Source organism: Maniola jurtina, chromosome 2 (assembly GCF_905333055.1).
Source record: "Maniola jurtina chromosome 2, ilManJurt1.1, whole genome shotgun sequence".
NCBI lineage: Eukaryota > Metazoa > Arthropoda > Insecta > Lepidoptera > Nymphalidae > Maniola > Maniola jurtina.
The window spans coordinates 10,416,158-10,439,295 of record NC_060030.1 but is presented as its reverse complement, the minus strand read 5'-3'; the positions used below and the strand labels follow the sequence as shown (position 1 = coordinate 10,439,295).

General features: G+C 38.5%; 1 protein-coding gene across 1 annotated transcript; it reads left to right on the top strand.

The window, feature by feature from the left end:
• The first annotated feature begins 3,447 nt into the window (after window positions 1-3,447).
• Window positions 3,448-21,364, top strand: LOC123874121 (A disintegrin and metalloproteinase with thrombospondin motifs 14-like). Its single transcript, XM_045919311.1, has 13 exons — window positions 3,448-3,581; window positions 9,293-9,471; window positions 10,132-10,303; window positions 10,653-10,979; window positions 11,538-11,746; window positions 12,109-12,300; window positions 12,705-12,833; window positions 13,241-13,355; window positions 13,988-14,143; window positions 14,479-14,703; window positions 15,862-15,985; window positions 17,608-17,783; window positions 19,983-21,364. The coding sequence occupies exons 1-13, from the start codon at window positions 3,507-3,509 to the stop codon at window positions 20,235-20,237; spliced, it is 2,334 nt and encodes a 777-aa protein (XP_045775267.1). The 5' UTR covers window positions 3,448-3,506; the 3' UTR covers window positions 20,238-21,364.
• The last annotated feature ends 1,774 nt before the right edge of the window (window positions 21,365-23,138 follow it).

Sequence of the window (23,138 nt, the reverse complement as noted above, 5' to 3'; positions counted from 1 at the left end):
TCTTATTTATTATACTCTGTTCACCGACGCGACGCGACGGTATGTATTCAGATAAAAGTTAGCCCTTGACTGCAATCTCACCTGGTGAAAATCTTAAGGCTCGCTTCTATGGAATAATATCTGCCTATAAATAATTCGCCTACCGTTTAGATAAGGTCTATACTCTGTATAGAGTATAGATATAGGTTCTTTAAAAATCTAGAACGGGGCCACCCTGTCCCCTATAGGCTATAGGTAAGTTATTTAGGTCAAGTTGAAGATGCAAATGATGACTAGGTATCTACTATCTATCGACAGTGTGAAACTTCATCGTGCAGTAACTGCAGTTATCTAACTAGTTACATAATATATCTCCTTTACTTGGTACTGTAGAATCCTTACATAAACCCGAAGGGCGTTAGCTATAAACAATCGGCCAAGTGCGAGTCACACTCGCGAATCGAGGGTTCCGTACTACAGAAGAAAAAATCGTTAAGAATCACGTTAACGAACTGCTAAACTAACTTGGTTTGTAAACGTTTATTGTTAGTATCAAAACTTTGCTAGTTAGAGCGTTGGCTTTATTTTTCCTATAAAATATGCATTTTCTGTTGACCATAATTATTTCAGATTTTTCGATTGGTAAACTTCGGAGCTAAGGTGGAGACGGTATTTTTTTCGACATTTTGCGCGATAAATCAAATCTCCTATGTATAAAAATACATAAAAATCTGTTTTAGAATCTGTAGGTAAAGCCCTTTCATATGATGCCCCATTCAGTAAATATCTTCATCTTAATCTTACTTTGAAATTTCAAACCCCTTATATCCTTTTTAAATTAAACTAAATATATGTATATTTATATATATATTTTTTTAAAATTTTAATTATGTAGGGCCACTATTATATACAATTACTCCGAACATGTTGGTAGCTTTACAGTTACTAAAATACCTAATCGACTGTGACAGACAGACAGACGGACGGAGGGATGGAGAAGGTCGCACCATGAGACGTTCCATTTTTACCATTTTGACAGGGCAGTGATCGTATAGTTAATTTTTTTAGTTAGAACTTGTTACGGCCCGTTCACACATGGGAGTCCGTTTTACTGGTACGTTTTTAACGGATACGTCATAAATTTATGCTGTGTTCACACATAGGCACCGTATAACGTTCAACGGATCCGTCATTACTGGATGCGATGTGTGAACAGAAAACTCGCAGTATACCGACGCTATTCTACAAGGATGGATCTATCCGTTAAAATTCTACGTATCCGTATATTTCCCTTCCGTTCGTCCAGTATTCGATGACAAAACGGAATGTAATTTTTTTACGGAACGATATTTTTTACTGTATACAGAATACTGTGCCATGTGTGAAATCGCTCATACAACTACATACGCCATCAACGAAAAAAAAACGTACACGATAAAACGGAACAGTAAAACGGACACATGTGTGACGGCCCGTTCACACATGGGAGTCCGTTTTACTGGTACGTTTTTAACGGATGCGTCATAAATTTATGCTGTGTTCACACATAGGCACCGTACGTTCAACGGATCCGTCATTACTGGATGCGATGTGTGAACAGAAAACTCGCAGTATACCGACGCTATTCTACAAGGATGGATCTATCCGTTAAAATTCTACGTATCCGTATATTTCCCTTCCGTTCGTCCAGTATTCGATGACAAAACGGAATGTAATTTTTTTACGGAACGATATTTTTTACTGTATACAGAATACTGTGCCATGTGTGAAGTCGCTCATACAACTACATACGCCATCAACGAAAAAAAAACGTACACGATAAAACGGAACAGTAAAACGGAGACATGTGTGAACCGGCCGTGAACCGGCCGTTACATAACAGGTAGGTACCTATTATGTACCTCTGCCATTACTATAAGTATAGGTATACGCTATCTATAGCAGAGATTCTATACTTCATTTAAGATGACTAACGAACGCTGCATGGCTGCTACGCTTTAAATAAAATCGATTTGTCTTTATTGCCAGCACCAGCTCCCTAGATGCGGGTAAGTATTAGAAAGAGATAATATTATCTATCCCTAATTTATGTAAAGAATATCATTAACCTGAAGTGGATTATCATAATGGCTTTGAACTTCATTACTGATGACGATGAGGTAACGGTAACTTAAAAAGAATTAAATATCACTACCCATCACGGGCAGGAGAAGTGGCGAATGCTCGTAAGACGTATAATATCTGCCTTCAAAGACGTGCGCTTCGTGGTGACCACGACCGCTGTGCAAAGAGTGTTACGACGAAGAAGAAGACCCATCACTACCCCTATTATAAATGCCAAAGCACAAATTGTGTTGATTTGTCCTTCAGTCACGTGGAAACGGATCGACTGACGTGATTTTTTTGCATAGGTAGGTATAGTTTTATTTTTGTCTCCTGACCATGATAGGAGTAGGCAACGGGTAGCGTGGAGTAACATAGGTTACTTTATATCCCGGAAAATCAAAGAGTCCCCTCAGGGTTTTTAAATAGGTAGATACCTAAATCTACACGGATGAAGTTGTGGTCATCAGCTAGTAAAAGATACAAGGAGGGACGTAATTTCTGGGCGTTAATTTTCTTATCGTAGCAAACTCAAAGCTTATAAAACTAGTACCTAGTAGCTATCTACCTAAGCTACTTTAAGTAGGTAGGTATTTAAGAGTCGACAACGTATAATAAAATTAATATATATATATATGTATAACATATCGATAAGGGTCTACGAGTAAACCCGAATACCAACTGTGACTGTGAAATAAAAGGGATTTGTTTTTGGGACAAACTTTTTAGATTAAGTACTTATGTTTCATACTAAGGCTACCTACGGAATTCTCGGTGGGCGAGTCTGACTCGGACGTGGTTGGTTTTATATTCTGTGTTTTCATTCATACAACTGCGTGACAATAAGAAGTTATTAACTTATCATCCCTCGAATCTGTGCTAGATAAAACATTGTACATTGTATCTAATTCACAGAACACTGTAATCTAATTAGATGTCTATTAACTTTTGAGTAGGTACCTTAGGTATGATTAATCTGTGCTAAATGAAATTACAATATTTGTGACCGTGTCAGACTGGGTCGAATGCGAGTCGATATTGTTAGTTTGTTTTGATTAGCGGAAGCAGCCGGCGAGCGACAGTTCGAGACTCGAGTGATGGATGACTCGTCACAATGCTCCTACGGGGACGAGCGTGGGCGTCCGTCGTCTTGACAGCCAAAATCTGCACTTTCCTTTGACTTTCTCTCGGAGGTGCGAAAGGTGCTCACGGAGGGCCCGCAATGGTTATTCGGTAGCCGGCACAGCATAAGTGTACGCGGTTACAGTCGACGCGTCTACGTTTTCAGCGCTCGGTGCATTGAGCTCTCTTCCGATATTCAAATCACCTGCATGAAATTATCACAGGTTTATTATAAGTACAAGTGTTGGGTTTTAAAGAAGTTATATAAAAGACAGTTTGTTGTGAGATGCCAGTAGGCGACGATGGCGCGCCCGGTTCAAATAGTGGTTGTAGCTGTGTTTTTCGCGCTACGGTGCGGCACGCCTGCGCGTTTTCCCGTAAGTAGACATGCATGCAAGGGCGGGCGGCGCCTTAGCTTAATATATTTCAATATTTAAGTATTGAAATAAATTTAGTTCTTTGATAATATTTTGTAGCCAAATCTTATACATAAAAATTATTCCCTATGTCTCTTGGTTATGCTATAACTTGAGAATGAATGGACCAAAATGGTAATTCTTTTTTTGTTGTGTTTGTAATTCTTAGGACAAAGTTTAATGAAAGGACGCGAATGAAGTCGCGGGCTACAGCTGGTTACTTAATATATTTAGGTTTAGTTAAACGCATTATAGACGAATTACACAAATTCACCTGTATTGCGTTTAGTTTGATTTAGGTACACCTAATATTAGTCAAATAATGTTACTAATAATAAATTAGGGTTGAATATACAATTTCGCAAATTTTAATGCCAAGAAGCAATTACTTACCTAAGTAATATCGTTTGTTGAGCCCAAAGGCCATCGTATTTCCTTACTTATGTTATAAGCATGGCTAGGCTCTTTCTACTAGGAATTTCCAAGAACACTGATACACCTGAATATTATTTAATCACAGAAGCCAAAATACTAATTTACGAACGAAAATAACGAACTTTCACACAATATTATAATATCATTACCTTCTTAATTTGACAGGTAGGTAGGTCTTATAGCACAGGTAGGTAAAGGAGAAAATTCGGAAACCGTGCATTTGTGGTAACATCACAAAAAAAAAATTCAAAAAAATTGTGTTCATGAAATTATTATTTTCAGTTTTCAAAGTAAGATAACTAACTATACCAAATAGGGTGTCATATGAAAGGGCTTTACTGGTACATTCTTTAAAACAGATTTTATTTATTTTATGCATAACAGTTTTTGATTTATCGTGCGAGTACGGAACCCTCGGTGCGCGAATCTTAGTCGCACTTGCCCGGTTTTTTGTTTTAAGTATAATTGCTAAGTTTCTTGCCGGTTCTGCTCAGTAAAATCTGCTTCCCGAACTGTTGGTAGAATCCAGGAGGTAGGGGGTGGTCGGATATAATTTGACTAATATCAGTCTTCAGTCTTTAGTTTAAAAACGACCTCTTTAGCGCAGTGGTGTGGTATTACAAATGGCAAGTCCTTCTCCCATATCAAATGATTATCCATATTATACGGCAGGTATCTCCACAAATAAATCTTCTTGCCTACTATAAAAACTTAATAAACCTTCAACGAAATAATTTTAAAGCAATGCATTCCGGAAAGCATTAGGTACAGCTGTGGTTTCACAAAAGTTAGGTAGGTATGTACCGTTAGGACGAGGGAAAGAAAATATTAAGTAAATGAGGAAAATGCATAATTCAATATTCCACAAGCTAAGTGCCAACATATTGTGTCATTCATATTCCTAACGGGTACTTTCTGATGGCCACATCATTTGTTGGGGAAAATGTGACGAAGCCTCATTCCTCGTCTTCTTGTTATTAGTACGTTAGTACCTACCTACCCATCTTGAGAACTTACACTCGTATGGCTCAAATGTGCTAATTCAGATGCTTATTTAAAAAATAAATAAGATACAAACATTGTATAAGAACTTATAGATTGTTATGGCTATACTAACGTATAGGGAGTCAGCTCGCTGCGCTTCGCGATTGAGACTCAAACATATTAGAGAATCTCTACATCGCGAGCTGCTTTGCTAACTCGCTGTCTAACACTAAATGATAGCCATCGAGCTCACTTGAAATTTATTTTTAATCTATTGAAGGTTTCCTACGAAGTTTAATACGAAATTATTTCAATATCACTCAATGAAGCAGCAATGTAGTAAAATCGATGTCAAATGAGCTCGGTAGCTTTCATTCAGTGTTAGACACTGATTTAGCGACAGAGTCATGGTAGAGATGTTAGTCACTGTCCATTTTCCTGTTAGAAGGTAAGTGAGCGATCGATCAAATTTTGACACATTTAGATTATTGATAAGCAGATGAGACAAATTAATTCACAATACGAGAATTCCATTTGTCAAAGCGGAGCGGGCGGCGACTTTAACTTTCACTGCGCCTACTTCTTCGCGTACCGAATTGTATAAGTATTTTTATTTTGGCAATTACATTGCATAACGATGGAGCCGTAGGTCTTGCCCGCACTGGATCACGTAGCGAGTTACACAAGCGTGAACAGCACGTACTTAGTTAGTGTTTTATAAACGCATCTCGGTGATTCACTGCGCGGGGCCCATTGTTCCCGATCGCAGACTCGACGTGATGGCAGACTCCACGTAATTGAGATGGATGCGGATAACTTTCATCATCCGGATTCCGAACGTAACACTGACAATAATTGATTTCCGAAATTAATGACTTTAAAGCAAACACTTTTTTAGATCATAAATAATAAATAGGTACCTATGAAGCACATTGTTTCACGGTGTAGTAATGGAAAAACAAATAGTTTTACTTTCCCCTATACTTCGCTAATGCCCGCTAATGCCGTGTCTACTGAACTGACTCATGTGTTATGTTGATTTCGGTTTCACTCACCTCTATGATCATGTTCGGCTCTAGGTCAATGGTAAAACATTTAGGGCTCTGCCAGTCTGCAGAAAGCAGAGTAGGTATGTATGTAGTGGTACGAACCTATAAAAATTGAAGGGTAGGAAAGAACGTGCATTTTTTAATGAGAATTATTCAGTTTACGTTGGAGTATAGAATAGGACATTTTGTCTAAAAAGGTACCTAGCTGCCCAATGAGTAAAAACTGTCTAAAAATTTCTTAGAAATCATGAAATACTGCCATATCGAGACCTAGTTATTTAACGAAAAAGAAAATACTGACATACGAGTAGCGCGTTTTCCCCGTGTATCTACATATCTACCTACACTTCAATTGCAAGCAGAGATAAGACTAAACAAGCAAGAAAAAATTAGGTAGGTACTAGGTAGGTAGATACCTAAGTAGGTACTTACTAAAACACCTATATAAGGCAAAAGCATAGTACATAGTAAGTAGTTCAATGGGCAAAAGTTAAGTTTTAGTTTTAATTTGACTTGTTTCTGGCATTTTCTCTATGCAAAAAACGGTCATAAACCGCCAGATTAAAAGCTCTTTACTACGTTTTAAGTTGTAGAGACATTTCAGTATTCGATAGATGATAAGTATTCTAAGTACTTATTATGTAAAGCTTACAATTTAAACGTACTCCTACATAGGAACCATTTCGTTTGACTGTTATGCAATTTATCTACACGTACCACTGCGTATCTACTAATTTCTTATTGGAAACTTGACTACTTACCAAATGGAGTACATAACCGCAATTTGCAAGAGTAGGTCGAAAGCGGTTAAAAGCTGAAGAGTTAGGTAAGCCACGAAGTTGGAATGCATCACGAGCGCAAAATGTTTTAGAATGAAGCAGAATAAACTGTAACACCTGAGTTCGACGACCTCCCTGACAAGTGGTAAGTGCTGTTGTCTTATTAGTGGGAGGTCTCGGGTTTGATTTCTGGCAAAGGTTTATATTATAATTTCTAAGTCTCTGGTCTGGTCTGGTGGGCGGCTTCGGCCGTGGCTAGTTACCACCGGCAAAGCCGTGCCGACAAACGATTAAGCGTTCCGGTACGATGCCGTGTAGAAACTATTATGGGTTTAATAAAAACTGCGATAGGTACTCCTTCCAGGGTAACCCACTTCCATCTTAGACTGCATCATCACTTACCACTAGGTGAGATTGAGACAAAGCTAACTTGCATCATAATTTGAAATTACCCTATGGGTAGGTACGAAACTCTAAAAAAGTAGATGTTAGGGGTTCATAAATCTTAAAATAAAAGTTTAACACTACCCACAGGGAATTAACCTAATTAAGTTCTACAATCGAGTTAGTACTATTATAATTTATTCTGTGATCGGGTCTAAAACCGTTTTGGCTACGCGTCTGAGAATTTTTAAAAGGCCAATACAGCGTCATCCACTTGTTTGGAGACAATAAACTTTGACACGCTAATTACTCAATTAGCCAGTTGTCCGTTCGTCTATTAAACTCATAAAAATGTTTGGTCAGGCGATAAAGTGACTTTAATGTAATCATGGCCTTCAGAGACACCTATCTAAAATTTTTTTTTAAAGAATACTAGCCATGCTAATCATGACTAATACTCCCCTTTTATCTCCAACTAAGCGTTAAGCTTGTGCTAGGAGTGGGTACGTGGGGACGTGCAACGGGTGGGGTTTGAACCACCGACCTTTCGGAATTCAGTCCGCTCCTCAACCGTTGAGCTATCGAGGCTTTATTATAATCCCTCCGAATAAATAATAATAATAAATGATCCTAAATCAAGATTTAAGGATAAACTTAAAAAAAAGCCATTCCGGCCGTTGTGGCGTTTATTCGTATGGATAGGTACGATGCGACGATTTTTACTGGGTCAGATATCGTTAAATTAGTTTGCAGCTTAAATTATGTTTTTTCTTTGTCCATGTGGCTCTGTACTGAGTAACTGGCTCTTGTGCGTTGTTTTTTCTCGGAATCACCAAGCGCACCGTTAATGAGGACTTATTCGAAATTATTCCAATGAGGTCGTTGAATTAGCATTTGATCAATGAGTTAGGTAGGTACCTACTACTGTTTTTGACTGACCTAATGAAAAGGTATACCTACCTATAAAGATTCTGTTGCTTACAGAATTTCAAGAGATCACTGGAGCTGACTTTTCAGAAGTATTATTTAAAAATTGAAATTACTTAATTAAATTTTACAAAAATCTGCTAGTAACTACGTATAAAATGTAGACCATTAAAATAATATAGACTTATATAGATAGGTACTTAGGCTGACAAAATATACCCCATAAAATAAATAGTTACCTAGGTTCCTACTTAGTTTAGACTCATTTGATTAGAATGTCTCGCTAGAAAATTACTATAATATGTCTATTAAATTGGAATTTATACATCACTAAAAACTTTCTCCTCCAACTAAGTGCAAATGTGCTAAGTCCTTTTAATTTTATAACTATCTGACTCCTAAATTGTACTGCCTTCGGTATAGAAGAAAACGTGATGATACAAGGTGTGCGAAGAGCAGAAGGTTCGAGAATGATAAGTTCCGAGATGGTCGAAATGCAGATGTATAATAATAATTCATAGTCATATCTGCTAGCTTTTCTTTTGATGGAATGTATCAGAGATAGAATCCATCCCGGGGAAGAATCTACCTTCCGTCCCGGAAAATCAAAGAGTTCCTACTTCTTATGGTAAAAAACCGGCCAAGTGCGAGTCAGACTCGCGCACTGAGGGTTCCGTACTCGGGTATTTTTCCAACATTTTACACGATAAATAAAAAAAAACTATCATACATAAAAATTAATAAAAATCTGTTTTAGAATGTATAGGTAAAACCCTTTCATATGATACCCCACTTGGTATAGTTATCTTTCTTTGAAACACATTTTTTTTTAAATAATGTAACCACAAATTCGCGGTTTTCAGATTTATTCCTGTACTTGTGCTATATAAGATCTACCTACCTGCCAAATTTCATGATTCTCGGTCAACGGGAAGTACCCTATAGGTTTCTTGACAGACATGACGGACGGACGGACAGACAGACAGACAGACAACAAAGTAATCCTATAAGGGTTCCATTTTTCCTTTTGAGGTACGGAACCCTAAAACCGAAACTTACGCAGGAATACGTCGCGGGCATCATTTAGTAATACTAATAATTTGGTGTGTTATAGGAAATTCTACCATTTCACGGCTGGTGGTCTAATGGACTCAGCTCTAGGCACTCGCAGGAAGCGAGCAAGGACGAGCAAGTGGTGTACTTGCCGGCGCTAGTGGCGCGCGAGGCGCAGTCGGCGGACGACTCGTCGCGAGATGACATTCCGCTGCCATATAGCTTCGACGCGTTCGGACGGTAAGTTTATGTTTTCATTTTCCTATTATTACCGTAGACTAGACGCTACATAATAATAATTAATAACGTTTATTTGCAAAAAACTTATGATGACATAGGTATACTTCGGACCCCTAACTCCAAAAAAAGTGAAAACTGTTTCTTGGGAGTTAGTGCTTTCCCTGACATTACACATGCTCTAATTTAAGTTAAAATAAGGTAGGTAAGATTAAGTAAAAATAAAGAAATTAATTCCAAAACACTTTCGAAGTAACGTTATTAGTGCTGCCGGATAGCGGAAAATTCGCTGTTAGGCGGGAAAAGCCATCTTTGCGCGGATCGAGGGTGGCGTTTTATTAAAAGGTCCCCCCTTGATGGGAACTGAACAAAAATAATTTCCTTTAGGAATTGTTTAATAAACTTTTAAACTTTAATGGTGTCTGGCAGGGGGTTACCGCGATACTAACTGGCATTGGGTGCCGTGATTTTTTATAGGCTTATATTTTTACCTCCCAAAGCCACCATGATCCAAACTTCATAATCGCTGATCGTTCTTCCCTGTTTTGGGGTCAAATACGCAGAGAAACTTTCAGCGTTTATAAAATAACGAAGGTCTGGCACTCCCAGGCTCTTAGTCCATTAGTAACAAGTGATTTTACTATTTCCTTTTCTGAATTTCAGGAGCTTTGACCTGCAGCTCATACCGAACCGACGGCTGATATCTCCGCAGTTCCGCGTGTGGTCGGATCATGGCCCGGACGAGCCGCTGTCCACCGTGGACTCCTCCTGTCACTTCCTGCACAGCAGCCCTGGAGCTGTGGCAGCATTTTCCGCGTGCAGAGACCACGCACTTGTGAGTCATTATTTTATTTTTATTAGGTAACTAAAAATCTTGAGCTGTGGCTTAGCAGCGATACTGCATAACTGTTGACAACCTTTGATCGCCATTAATATTGATCCAAGTCGGTAATTGGATGGTGGTGTAAATGCATCAAATTATATTTTATATTTTAAGGAGTAGGCTAGATTCAGTTTTGCTTCCCTTAAAACCCATTTTCCCAGCATAAAAACACCTATCTCATGTTATCTCTGACAAGCTATCTCTGGGTTTTTTGGCATTTGCTGGTTCAAAAAAAAGTAACGTTAAAATAATCGACCACTGATTTGTTTCAATAACATAACTTAAGCCTTTATTGTTTCAGCACGGTCTCATCATGACCGAAAATTCAACATACGAAGTTCGGCCACTGACGTCAATTGCGGGCCGATCAGAAAACAGCAGAAATCTTCACGGCCGTACAGCGCACATCATTCGCAGAGCCGCTCCGCCACCTTCAACCCTCAATGATGACAGACCCCTACGGCACAAGGCTAGGCGACCACGTTATCGTCCTTCAAAGCCAACCCCGTCGTCTTATACTATAGAGATCGCGCTATTCTTGGATGAGGCAGCGTACAAATTATTTTATCCACACCTCAACTATAATGAAGCAGATCTACGGGATATGTTGCTCGCGTATATTAACGGTGTTAGTTTTCTATATTTTATTTTTATTCCATACTTGCGGCTGTTGTTATTCAAGCTATGTTATCCATTGGCTGTATTGGTACACAGATGAACAAAAATCCTCGAAGTAGGTACCTACAATTTGCATAGCTTGTCCGTGCTCCATAGTCAGTTTTATTCAACTTGTGCATCGGATTGAAGATACAGAAGCTGTAATTGGGCGATCTCGTACTCTTTAAGGCCAGACACAAGTCTAGCGAAATTTCGCAAGTTTTCTAATAATAATTTATGTAAGACAAATAAAATGTAAGGAAAATGCAATATCTGCGCGCACAAAATGCCAAAGAAAATTCCCGCACGTGTTTTTCGCTTGCAGAATTCTGCCAGGTACCAACTTTGTTCAAACTTCAAAGATCAGCACTCACTGACTGAATTCGAGTTTCTTATCCATTCGATTAGAATTCATAAATTAATCCGTGGAATCCATTTAGACATATCTCTTTAGCATGTCCTCCGCCTAGCTACAAGAGCTGTAAAGTTTTCGATGAATTTCTAGTCCTCTATGCGATGCTTATTGCAGGTGCAGGCCCTATATCATCACTCGTCACTGGGCACGCGCGTTCAGTTATCGCTCGTGCGGCTAACACTGTTGCGCAAACAACCATCCTCTCTTTCCACAAACGCTGAACGCGGGCGACTGCTGGACTCCTTCTGCGAGTACCAACGCTCACTGAACGTAGACGATGATGACGATCCGGAGCACTGGGACATGGCGTTACTTCTTTCTGGGTAAGAGTTTGATTCCATAAAGTTGCCTACTCGTTTTCTCATAAACGAGTAGAGTCGCTAGTTCATTCGTATAGGTACCAATGAAGGCGTCCTATTGAGCCGATACCGATATTTGCAGACACGTTATGATCCTTCTAAAATGTTAAGCGATATCTGATCCAAAAATGATCTATACAAGATAATATGATGCCTTATGTTAAGGAACAATATGCATATTATGCTGTACTCACTACCCGTACCCAATGAACTCAATTTTTTGTAGTCGTTGATTTTCATACGACCGACCAATTCGAGCGTTCTCCGTAAAAATCTCCAGTTTCTAGATACATATTTATTTACATAATTTTCATTTGGATTTGCAGTTTGGACTTCTACTCCGACGAGAATGGACGTCGGAATGGGGTGACGATGGGCCTAGCGCCCGTGGGCGGCGTGTGTCTGCCCGCCCATTCGTGCGTTGTATCTGAATTCGGCACCTCCGACACGCTCGGCCGGCCCTACCCTTCAGCTGGCTTCACCTCCGTCTACATCCTTGCTCATGAGATTGGACACAAGTCAGTATATTTTTAGCGGACTATGAGAGAAGGTAGCTTGGCTGTGTGTTCATTAATTTTTCGGTTCATCGGCTTCTTCGCACTATTAGCTAGTTGCCAAACTACAAAAGATGGCGTTGATATCGTCTTGCGTTCCAAGAGAGTAGGATATTCCTTGGTTCCGAATGTCAGAAATTATATGACGGCATGATGATTCCAATATGGCGAATATAAAACAATTTTATTTTCGGCACAATATTCGGCAGGGGACCACCTTGTAAACAGAAATATTATTTAATGACTGCTGGAGTCATTTTTACTTCCACTGTTTGCGGTGGAGAACAAAAAGCCATATAACTTGTGCTCCTTAAATAAAAGAGTTTTCATTGTATATGTACTACAACTGTGTGTTACTATGTTTTCAGTCTGGGCATGCATCACGACGGGACGGGCAATTCTTGCGCGCGCGACGGGTTCATCATGTCTCCTTCCCGCGGTACCAATGGAGAGGCGACCTGGTCACAGTGCAGTGCTCGAGTGGTCGCTGACTTACAGTAAGGAACAAGTCATCTAGTAAAATGTTTCTGGCCTGGACATTGATCAGTTATCATCATCATTATCATCGACAACCGATAGACGTCCACTGGATGCAGGTCTCTTGCACCTAGTGAAGAAGCTTCTAACGCTGCGCTTTCCGGTGCTAGGTGCTAGCAACTCTAGTAACTTTAGACTTTAACGTCTATCGGTTTTTCGAACTAACCTACGTATTTGTAAAACTGCTGTAGATCCAAACAAACGCTTTCCTTTCTTCGTATATCGTTTTCCTGCTTGTCTAACCATACAAAGTCATATTTTCCACGCCATTAGGAATTAATAACATAAAGGATTGTCAGTTGAAACTGTAAAATCTGGCTAAGTACCTAGTTTAGAATTTCCTGTATGAAAGCCTGATTGATTTCAGATGGGCAACTTGTCTATTCGACGGAGGCGATGACTTAGACACACCACATGAACTGCAACACGAGAAGTTTGGTGACGCTCCTGGAATCATTTGGGGAGCGAAAAAACAGTGCGAGGTGAGGGATTCTTAAAAAAGTTATAAAATGTGGATGGTCTTTGGTCAGAGGTACTGGACAATACTTGCTGGTCTTGTAGAATATTCCGTCTATACCTATTAAATTCCAGGTTTTTTTTTCTCTGGCCTTTTGCCAGCTAACAATTCATTCGTCTGGAAAAGGTCTGGTACTTACCTAAGAAAACTCCCTTATCACTTACAAAGATCCCTTTGACTCAAGCTGATATAGAATTTTAGCACTTACCACTTCTCCTGATGGCGCGACCTACCTATTCTATGCGGCTGTCGAATCCATATCAATCACTACCATATTGTTATAAATACGAAAATGTTTCTGTTTGTTGCCTTTTCACAACTAACTTGTTTAATCGATTTTTCCGAGTACGTACGTTTGGTACAGGGATGCTTACTTTGCATCCTGGCGGCCGTCATAGACTAAGTTTTATCTCCAAAAATCAAAGAGTTCTCACAGGATTTTTAAAGACTGTTAAACTAATTTGGACTAAAGGTACAGAAATAGGTAGCTTACATCTCGGAGATGGACAGTGAAAGAGTACCCACGTGATTTAAAAAATCGAATACATGCGGATGAATTGGTTGGCTTTATCTTGTACCTATTAATATAATTTTTAGATTCTCCTGCGTGATAAGGACGCCGCACCTGCGCAGGCGCCGGGATCCGGGGGAGACGAGTCGCAGTGCATGCAGCTTGCTTGTCGCTCGCCACATCGCGCAGGCTTCTACTACGCAGGGCCTGCATTACCAGGGACTCCTTGCGGTAAAGAAAAGGTATTACTTGACAAACTGCCTATATACTTAGTAATTTCTCTTTTATCTTGCCAATAATTGAGAAATCATAAAACTCACAACCTTAACAACTTTAAAACCTATGACGGGATCATGACGGGATTTCGTAACATAGGGTGAACTTAATAGTAGACGAAACAGTAATAGGGTTCCGTTGGCATCCTAGGGGTGCGGAACCCTAAAAATGAGCACGTATTATCGTGTTTTGAAAAAGAAACAGAGTTTGTAATTTTTTTAACAGTAAAAAAATCCTTCTTCAAAGAAACACTATTTTTGGCATGGATCGATGAAAAATGTTCTTCATTTTTTGTACCCAGTGGTGTCAAGGTGGAGAATGCGTTGCAGCATATCCTTCAGCCGTGTCGCGGCCACCGCCTCCTTCTCAAGGTGGGGGTAGCACGTGGACTGAATGGACATCAGACACGTGCAGGTCGGGCTGCACGGCCAAGAGCCGCGGCGCGAGGGAGCGCAGGCGATCGTGTCCTGAGAATGCCGTGTGTGAAGGCTCTTCCTATGATGTCGTGCTATGCGAGGATTCCAAGGTTAGTTCCAAATGATCAGAAGACTTTATGTAAAAATGTAAAACTAATTTGTCCGCGTTCCACCACGCGCCTCCTCCCGAATAATGAAAATTGGTCTATGTCACCGCAGCACGCGGCATTTTTTTGCTAATAACCGCGCCTAAGGCTCAGGGTGCTCAATAAACCAGCACAGGCTCCTTCTTTGTAAAGCGTAATTCCGACCACATATGGAGTATTGCTCTCACCTTTGGACCGGAGCATCCCCAGCAGTACCAACTCCTATTCCATTTGATTGGATCCAAATGTGGGCTGTTTGACTTGTGAACGATCCCAAACTATCTTGGAAAGCATGGAGCACCGCAAAGACATAAAATCCCTTTGCGAATACATCCGCTTTTTACCCGACTGCGGCAAAGCCAAAAGGAAGGGTTATGATTTTTAATAGGGAATGTTCCGAGGAGTTGTTTGACCTCATTCCACCCTCCTTTTTCTACAACTGCACCGCACGCCATTCAAGTAATCTCACTCTCACCACCTGAGTCCCTGGTGCACTTCGACCGCTCGTTGTGCCAGATCTTTTTTCCATGCACATGCAAATTGTGGAACCAACTCCCTTCGGCGGTGTTCCCACATGGTGTTATTCAAGGTGCACGATCAACTGATTCCTGAAAACACCGGCTGGCTGAAAACAGATTGGTGGTTCCTCTAATACTGCATATATTCATCAGCGGCAGTAATCACTTAACATCAGGCGATCTTCCTGCTAGCTTGCCCGCTATTTTTTTTAAAATGGCAAATGGCAAAACGATTAACAAAGTGGTTTTAAAATAATGTGTTTTCCTTCCAAACTCCGTCGGTACCTTAAGTCTTTGTAGCGGTCGTCAGAACTCAGATGACTCAATTTTTTCCTACCTTTTTTGTGGTTGGCTATTTGAATCAGATTGGTAAAATGTGGGTTTTCCTTGGTTATCCTTATCTGCCATTCCCGAGCTACATAATTTATTTTGTAGTAGTGTTGCCAGAAGCGCACTTGATCCTTTGGGAGTGGGATCAATGGGACATCCCTAAAGCTTTGCACTTAAAAGTATCATCACTAAAACTCAATTCTATTTGTCGGTTACCACACGGGTAATTTATCAAAAGCTCGGTGCCTGAAACCACAATGTTCGTAACATACAGGTTTGCGGCAAGAAGAAGCGAGTGAGCGCCAACGAGATGGCAGCGCGCAAGTGCAGCGAGTACGCGACGCGCCTGCGCGAGCTGGATCCACGCGGGGGAGGCCTGCAGGCGCCGCACGACCCCAGTGAGACAATCTCCTTTCTCTCCTTATTCTTAGGCACGGTTTGTACTGAAGAAGCGAGTGGCCGAAGTGGGAGAGAGTACCTACGCGATGCGTCAGCTTTTCTTTCAAATTTTTAAAAATGCTACTTCTTGAGCTTTGATTAGGTTACCTACCTACCTACCTATTCAAAAAAAGCCGAACAATTTAGAAAGTGGGAAAATATAATATAGATTCGCAACTTAGATTGAGCGTAGTGGAGACCAATCTTTAGTAGGTATAAGGTTCGCAAGGTATAATCACGAAGCACTCAGGAATTTTATGAAACTAGCTATTTTGTCATACTCACGTAATACAAGTATGTATACAGTATACCTATAAATACTTGCTATACTACTAGTAATAGATATTATGTGGGAACCTAGTTTAGTCACAGAGTACATATTATAACAATATTAACATATTAGTGAACCTATATAGTTATCGTCTATTACAATTATTAGCATAATATGAGTTCTGAGTTGACATAATAATATTATTTATATATGCGCTACTTAATTAATTATTATTATCACGAGAATTACTCCTTTAAAAGTTTAAGCGTAGGTATCTAGGTACATAAATCTTAAATAAATAATGTTTTATTGATCATAAAATATAGTAACAATAATGCGAACAATACTCCTCTTTTATTATGCACATGATATACACCTACTTTATAATGTACCTACTTGAGAGTGCATTTACATCTACAGAAATCACACTAACCATAAATGCGAAACATACTAATTAACATAATAAATGCGAAAGTGTGTTTTTTTGTTGGTTTGTCCTTTAATCACGTCGCAACGGAGCTGTGGATCGACGTAATTTTTTGCATGGCTATAGTTAAAGACCCGGAAAGTGGCATAAGCTACTTTTTATCCCGGAAAGCGAAAGAGTTCCCACGAGATTTTTGAAAACCTACACCCACGCGGACGAAGTCGCGGGCATCAGCTAGTTCTTACTTAAATAAGTACTCAGGTCTGCATTTATTACAAGTGTAAATTAAAAATTTATAACACCCCCGACGATCCAAAGTATTTGAGTTTTCCAAAACATCATTTTCAAATAAATAATTATGTATTTAGGCAACGTCCATCTTGACAGCTTGACATTTGTCTATTGACATAATATTATGAACCTAACGGTTATCTAACCTTCTTTTCTACAAGAAAACTAGAAAAGAGCTGATAACTCTTAAACGGCTGAACCAATTTTTTTAGATTATAGCTAAGAACACTCTCGATCAAGCCACCTTTCAAACAAAAAAAACTAAATTAAAATCGGTTCATTCGTTTAGGCGCTACGATGCCACAGACAGATACACAGATACACAGATACACAGATACACAGATACACAGACACACAGATACACAGATACACACGTCAAACTTATAACACCCCTCTTTTTGGGTCGGGGGTTAAAAATCGTTTATCTTATTGAGGCACCTGTTACTTATATATCTGTAAAATATTTTACTAATTACTGATAATTATTATTATGATTAGAGCCTGAAAAATATTTTTTATCAGATTTTGCATGTGAACGTCCTACGTCGGTATCACAGCCGTGGTATACTTTATCTAAGGGTTTATTGTTTTAGCTCGTATGTGGATGGGATGCGCGATATTCTGCCGGCGCGCGGCGGGCGGAGGCTTCTACGCGCCAAGGGTCGAGCTCAACGACTTGGGGCTGGACCCCTACTTCCCCGACGGCACCTGGTGCCACCACGACGGATCCACTCATTATTACTGCCTACAGCATCACTGTTTACCTGAGGTATCAGTCCACTTCTATATTAGGTGTGACTAAGTATCAATTAACAACATTAAACATGGGAAATAATATACAAGTATGTACCTACCAGTCGACCGTCTTTATCGAGATATAAATCGGATACAAAGCAAGAGACTTTTGACTTTAGTATAGAACAAAATAATTAAGAAACTACATGAAGCATTGTAGTGATTTATTCATCCATCATCAGCCTGCGATGTTTTCCTTCACCGTTAAAGTAAAGTGATATTTACTTCAAAAAGTTAGAGATATGTGCCCGGGATCGAACCACCGACTCCCGACTAGGAGGCTAACATCTTAACCACTAGGTTATCACCGACTTGTACACATACCACAGATGGATGGCGCTGATCCTTTTGTTTGTCAATAGCGGTGCGTCATCTCACGTGCTCTCTTCAATCAAAATAGTGCCTAAGAATATAGCGGGAAAAAGCCTTAAGGCTAGGTCAAGCTAATGCGGATCGCTCCGCAAGGTTACGCCGTAAAATTCGTTTTACTTACATAAATTGTTTTTGGAAATTCTGTACTTCAGGTATTTTGTCATAATGAGATGCCCAATTACCATATCTCATACAAAGCCGCAAAGTGGACGCATGTAACTTACAGGCTTATGGATGAATTCTTTTATGCTTTTATGGATTTCCAGAAATTCCATCCAAACGAAGCTCACTTAATCTTATATGTATTATGTGAAAAATAGCCCCGTGTGAATCTATTACCTAAGTACTTATAGCTTCGTAGTAGGTACGTGATTCTTACGTGGAGAGTAAAGGCAATTAGTGTTGAGTAAAATCTTGTAAAGGTGTCAACGTGGCTTTAGTTAAATATTATAGTTGATAAGGATAACTCACGGCATATTCATTGTTGAACAGACAGCACCTTATAACTTTTTCCGTGCGTCATTGTCTTCGGATATTTGCGAATATTACTTACAATAAATTAGGTACCTAACAACTAATTAGTCACACTTTATGACGTCATATTCACTAAGTATAGTCTTAATATAGCTGCCAATTTGCCATATTATTTTAAAACAAATATTTTGGGTTCTATAATAATAATTCAATAGGTATATACTTTGTTTTATTTGACGATACATATTATTAAAATTTCACACTAAAGTAGATGAAAAAAATATCTTAAAAGGTTATATAGCCCTGCTCTGGAGAATGACCTGAAAGTATTGTTTACTTACGTTTATTTTTATCACTTCTCACTTTCCCTGTTTCAATAATACGGTAGGTACGTGTTGGTGATTATATTATGTAAGCTAATAAATATTTAAATGTTACATAGTTAGTTGGTTGGCGTTGGTCGATTCTTCAATGCGAATTGAATCGCTTTTCATTTTTTGATAATTATAAAATAGGACTAAGTACTAAAGCTACTACTACTATTTACTTATTTAGATTAACAGTAATTGAAGATTTTACTAGACGTGTTAAATTGAGAATGACTACTGACTACACCAATATCGCACCTTATTTATCTTACCTTATTACGTAGGTACAGCAATAAATGCATTTCCGTTGTACCTACTTGGGGCCAAGTCATAGTGAACTAGCCAAGTGCTTGCAGTAATTACGCTTGTTTGCTTCAATGCGCCCATACATCTAACCAAGTTGGTTGTTTATCTCATAGGATAACCGCTGGCCAAGATACGGAAATAAACAAGGACACTGAAAGATCGTTTTATTGCGGTTTTTACCGAGCGCTTAGGCATTGATCCCACAGTCATCGGTCTATAGTTTGGAGTTCAGAGTTTTGCTTTCAACATAAATAAGTTTTGAAAAATAAAAATAAAGTAAATAAAAATAAATACCATAGTGTAAATAAGTGTACCTACCTACCTACTTAGATGCTTATTTGACCATCGCAGTCTACTTTTGTATAATATGTAGAGCTTCAAGAATGACCACCTAAAATTAATTTATTAATAAGTAGGAGAACGCGAAAAACTTATCGGAATGCAGAACTCTAAACTCAAAAGTCTAGAACGTTGCCAGTGGGCTCAAAGCTTTATTTCGCGGTACCACAATACACAATAAATATCTATAAGACAGTTCTGCTGCATTGTACGAAGCTTGCTATTTCATACGATTCGTAAAATATTGGATTTACGGTGTCCGTTCTACGTATTTACATGATTATTTCTTACACGTACAACTTATCTTTAAACAGAATTTCAAGATGTCACCGCAGTTCCACATCTGGGACCTGCCAAGCGAAGATATGGAAGGCGCCTTCAACGCGAGGGCGCGCGCGGCTCCCGACGACGACGACTCGGCGGCCGCTCTTCGCACTTATCTTTCGTTAGACAACACTGGCCTACCATTCGCCCGCGGCGTGGGACCGCCACATATACCCGATGAACCTGAGAGCAACTGGGAAGTCCTTGACTATATCGAAATTACGAGAAACAAAACATCAGATTAATTTTAAAAGTACTTTTTGTAGACAAAGTGTTTATAACATAACTACTGTAAAGATCATGGCCATAGAGGTCATGCCTCATGGCAAGGATCCAAGAGATCATTCTGCAACATGTTCAGCTAACTCCTTATCTTTGAGGGATAGCGGAAAGTTAAGGCTTAGGTAAAGAATAAAGGTATACCTTTAGGTAGCTAAGATAATTAAATACGTGTCAATAGTGCAATCTTTTTTTAAAGGAGATTAATTAAGTGCATTAAGTAGGTAATCCTGCTATACCTAATTGCAGAGTTACTAATTGCAGTGCAACAAATTATTCCTTTTGTAATTAAGTATTGTATTACTTACCTACTGAAATAGTGATTACCTCTTTAATCTGTAAACAATTTTACCATAAATATTTAACGGATACCGAATAACTAGATAGATATACCTTTGACCTAAACTGTATACTTACCTACCTAATTGAAATATCAAAATATAAGCTCTGTCGAGTCCTTTTCTTTTCAGATTTTAATTAGGTACTGTTAGTTTTCGTTTCTTTTGTGTATTATACGGATATTACCAGTATAATCAGATCTTGACGTAGCTAAACTAGCTGGAGGGAGAAACGCTAGTATGAAGGAGCTCTTATATGTGGATATTAGGTAGCTTTATTCGTAAACAGCAATGCCGCTTGCCAAATCGATAAAAATACCACGTTTTACTTTTCAATATGTACATTTAGTAAAAATACACTTTGGATTGCTCTGCAATGAAAATGTGAATTTTATTGAAGTCGTAAAACTTTTTGGATTTCGGTCGAAAAAGCTTTTTCATTATATTAAGGAAAGAAACAGTATAAAGCTGCATTTATTAGATAAGTTCAATATAAGATAGTTTTCTTATTTACCTTTATTAATAGCTAATTAGGTATAGGATAATTTATATCAACTAACATTTATTTCGATGTTTCTGTAATGATTAATTATTATTATTATACACATTTGAGAGGAATTATGAGAATATTTCTATTTAAAGTTTAAAAATCTTAAGTTAATGTTAAGCATGTGAGTAATATTTTATCGTATTTAAGTAGTTTTAAGTCTGAATCGTAAGTAGTTACCTACTACAAAATGTGCTAGTCGTCGATATAAAAATACTTACTTTTAAAGATTTTAATAGGTAATTTTGAAAATATTGTGTTTAGATTTGATTAAAAACTTTTTGTTTTGAATAAATATACTTATTGACCACAATTTTAGTTTTTTTTAAAGCCTTTTAGTAGGTAGCTTTACTAAATTGTTCGCAGGTATGAGGACCGCCGCCGTTTGACATCTGTAATGAGCTCTTCTTTTCAGGGTTCCGTAGGGTTCAAAGGGTGCAAACGAACGGGTCACTCTGTCTGTCAGTCCGGGCGTGACAGGGCTCTAGCTAGCTCGTAGGCGAAATGAGTGACAAACCTGAAATTTTGGTATTTGGTGTAGAACGTTGACTCTTAACCAAATACTTGTACAAATTGAATTAGAAATTCAAATCTTTTTCAGGGAGGCTATAAATAAAATTAAAATACTTAACTAACTACGATCCAATAACACATTGGTAGGTACCTTTAAGAAGATAGGTAGGTTAGGTAGATAGGTAGGTGTTTTGGAATATAAAAAATTAGCTGACTGTTACGTAGGTACATTTTAATTCAGTTGACAATTAACAAGAGGCATTTTTAGAAACGTGATTCTCCTGGTAAGTAGGTAACTTGCAAGTCTAATAAATAATACTTAGGCATTTATTATGCAGAACACATGTGACTTGTAAATCTTCACCGTAGTTACTTAAGTATACAATATATTACATAGTCGACACTCGGATGGTCTTTGTTCGATTCGTTTATTCTGTTAATACAGCGTGTATTAAAAGCGATTTGCACATTAGCACGCCAATTAGCAACCAATTTAGCTAAATACAGTGTCATCCATATTAACTTAATGGTTCATTAGAAAAATTCCGACACAAGACTTACCTACAATTAATGTACAAGTCTTTTACGGAATACCTAATCCTAATATACATATTTATAAGGAGCTGTACCATAAGATTTTAGATTTAGCATGAGTATTTTACATACAGTAAGTAGGTACTTAGATATGTCATATGAAGTATCACAATGACATGATTATAAAGCTATCCATTGTCCCTGTAATGTAATAGCTTCGCATAAAAGGAATGGCGACTCATATAAATATGTAATTACACTTCAGTGAGAGGTTAAAGCCTAGGATCATACTCGTAGTTCATAGCTACGCTAAAAAATAATATGTACCTAGGCGTAAAACTATACATGAATAAGTACTTATTAGAGTTCCGTACCAAAATTATAAAAATGGAACCCTTATGGTGCGGCTTTCCCCGTCCGTCTGTCACAGTTAATAATTTCAGTAACTATTAAAGCTATCGACATGAAATTTAGAACAGTAGTATAATAGTGGCCCAACATCATTGGAATGAGTTGAGTTTATGATAAAAAATCAAATAGTGCTTGTCTATAACTCTACGTGTCTATAATGCCTGTAAGCTTTTCTAAACAAAATTCCAGAAAAACAATTAATTCACACGTGAAAAAATTAGATCATCTATATCTATACTAATAAATAAAATTGGAGTGTCTGTCTGTAATTTCGAAATAACTACCTCATATTAAGCTCATATGGTTATTTGAACGATACCATAACTGAATCACACGTTTTTAAAATTTTTGTCTGTCTGTCTGTATGTCTGTCTGTCTGTCTGTCTGTCTGTCTGTCTGTCTGTCTGTCTGTCTGTCTGTCTGTCTGTCTGTCTGTCTGTCTGTTTGAAAAGGCTAATCTTTGGAACGGCTGAACCGATTTTGACGGGACTTTCACAGGCAAGTAGAGGATTGACCAGGGCGTA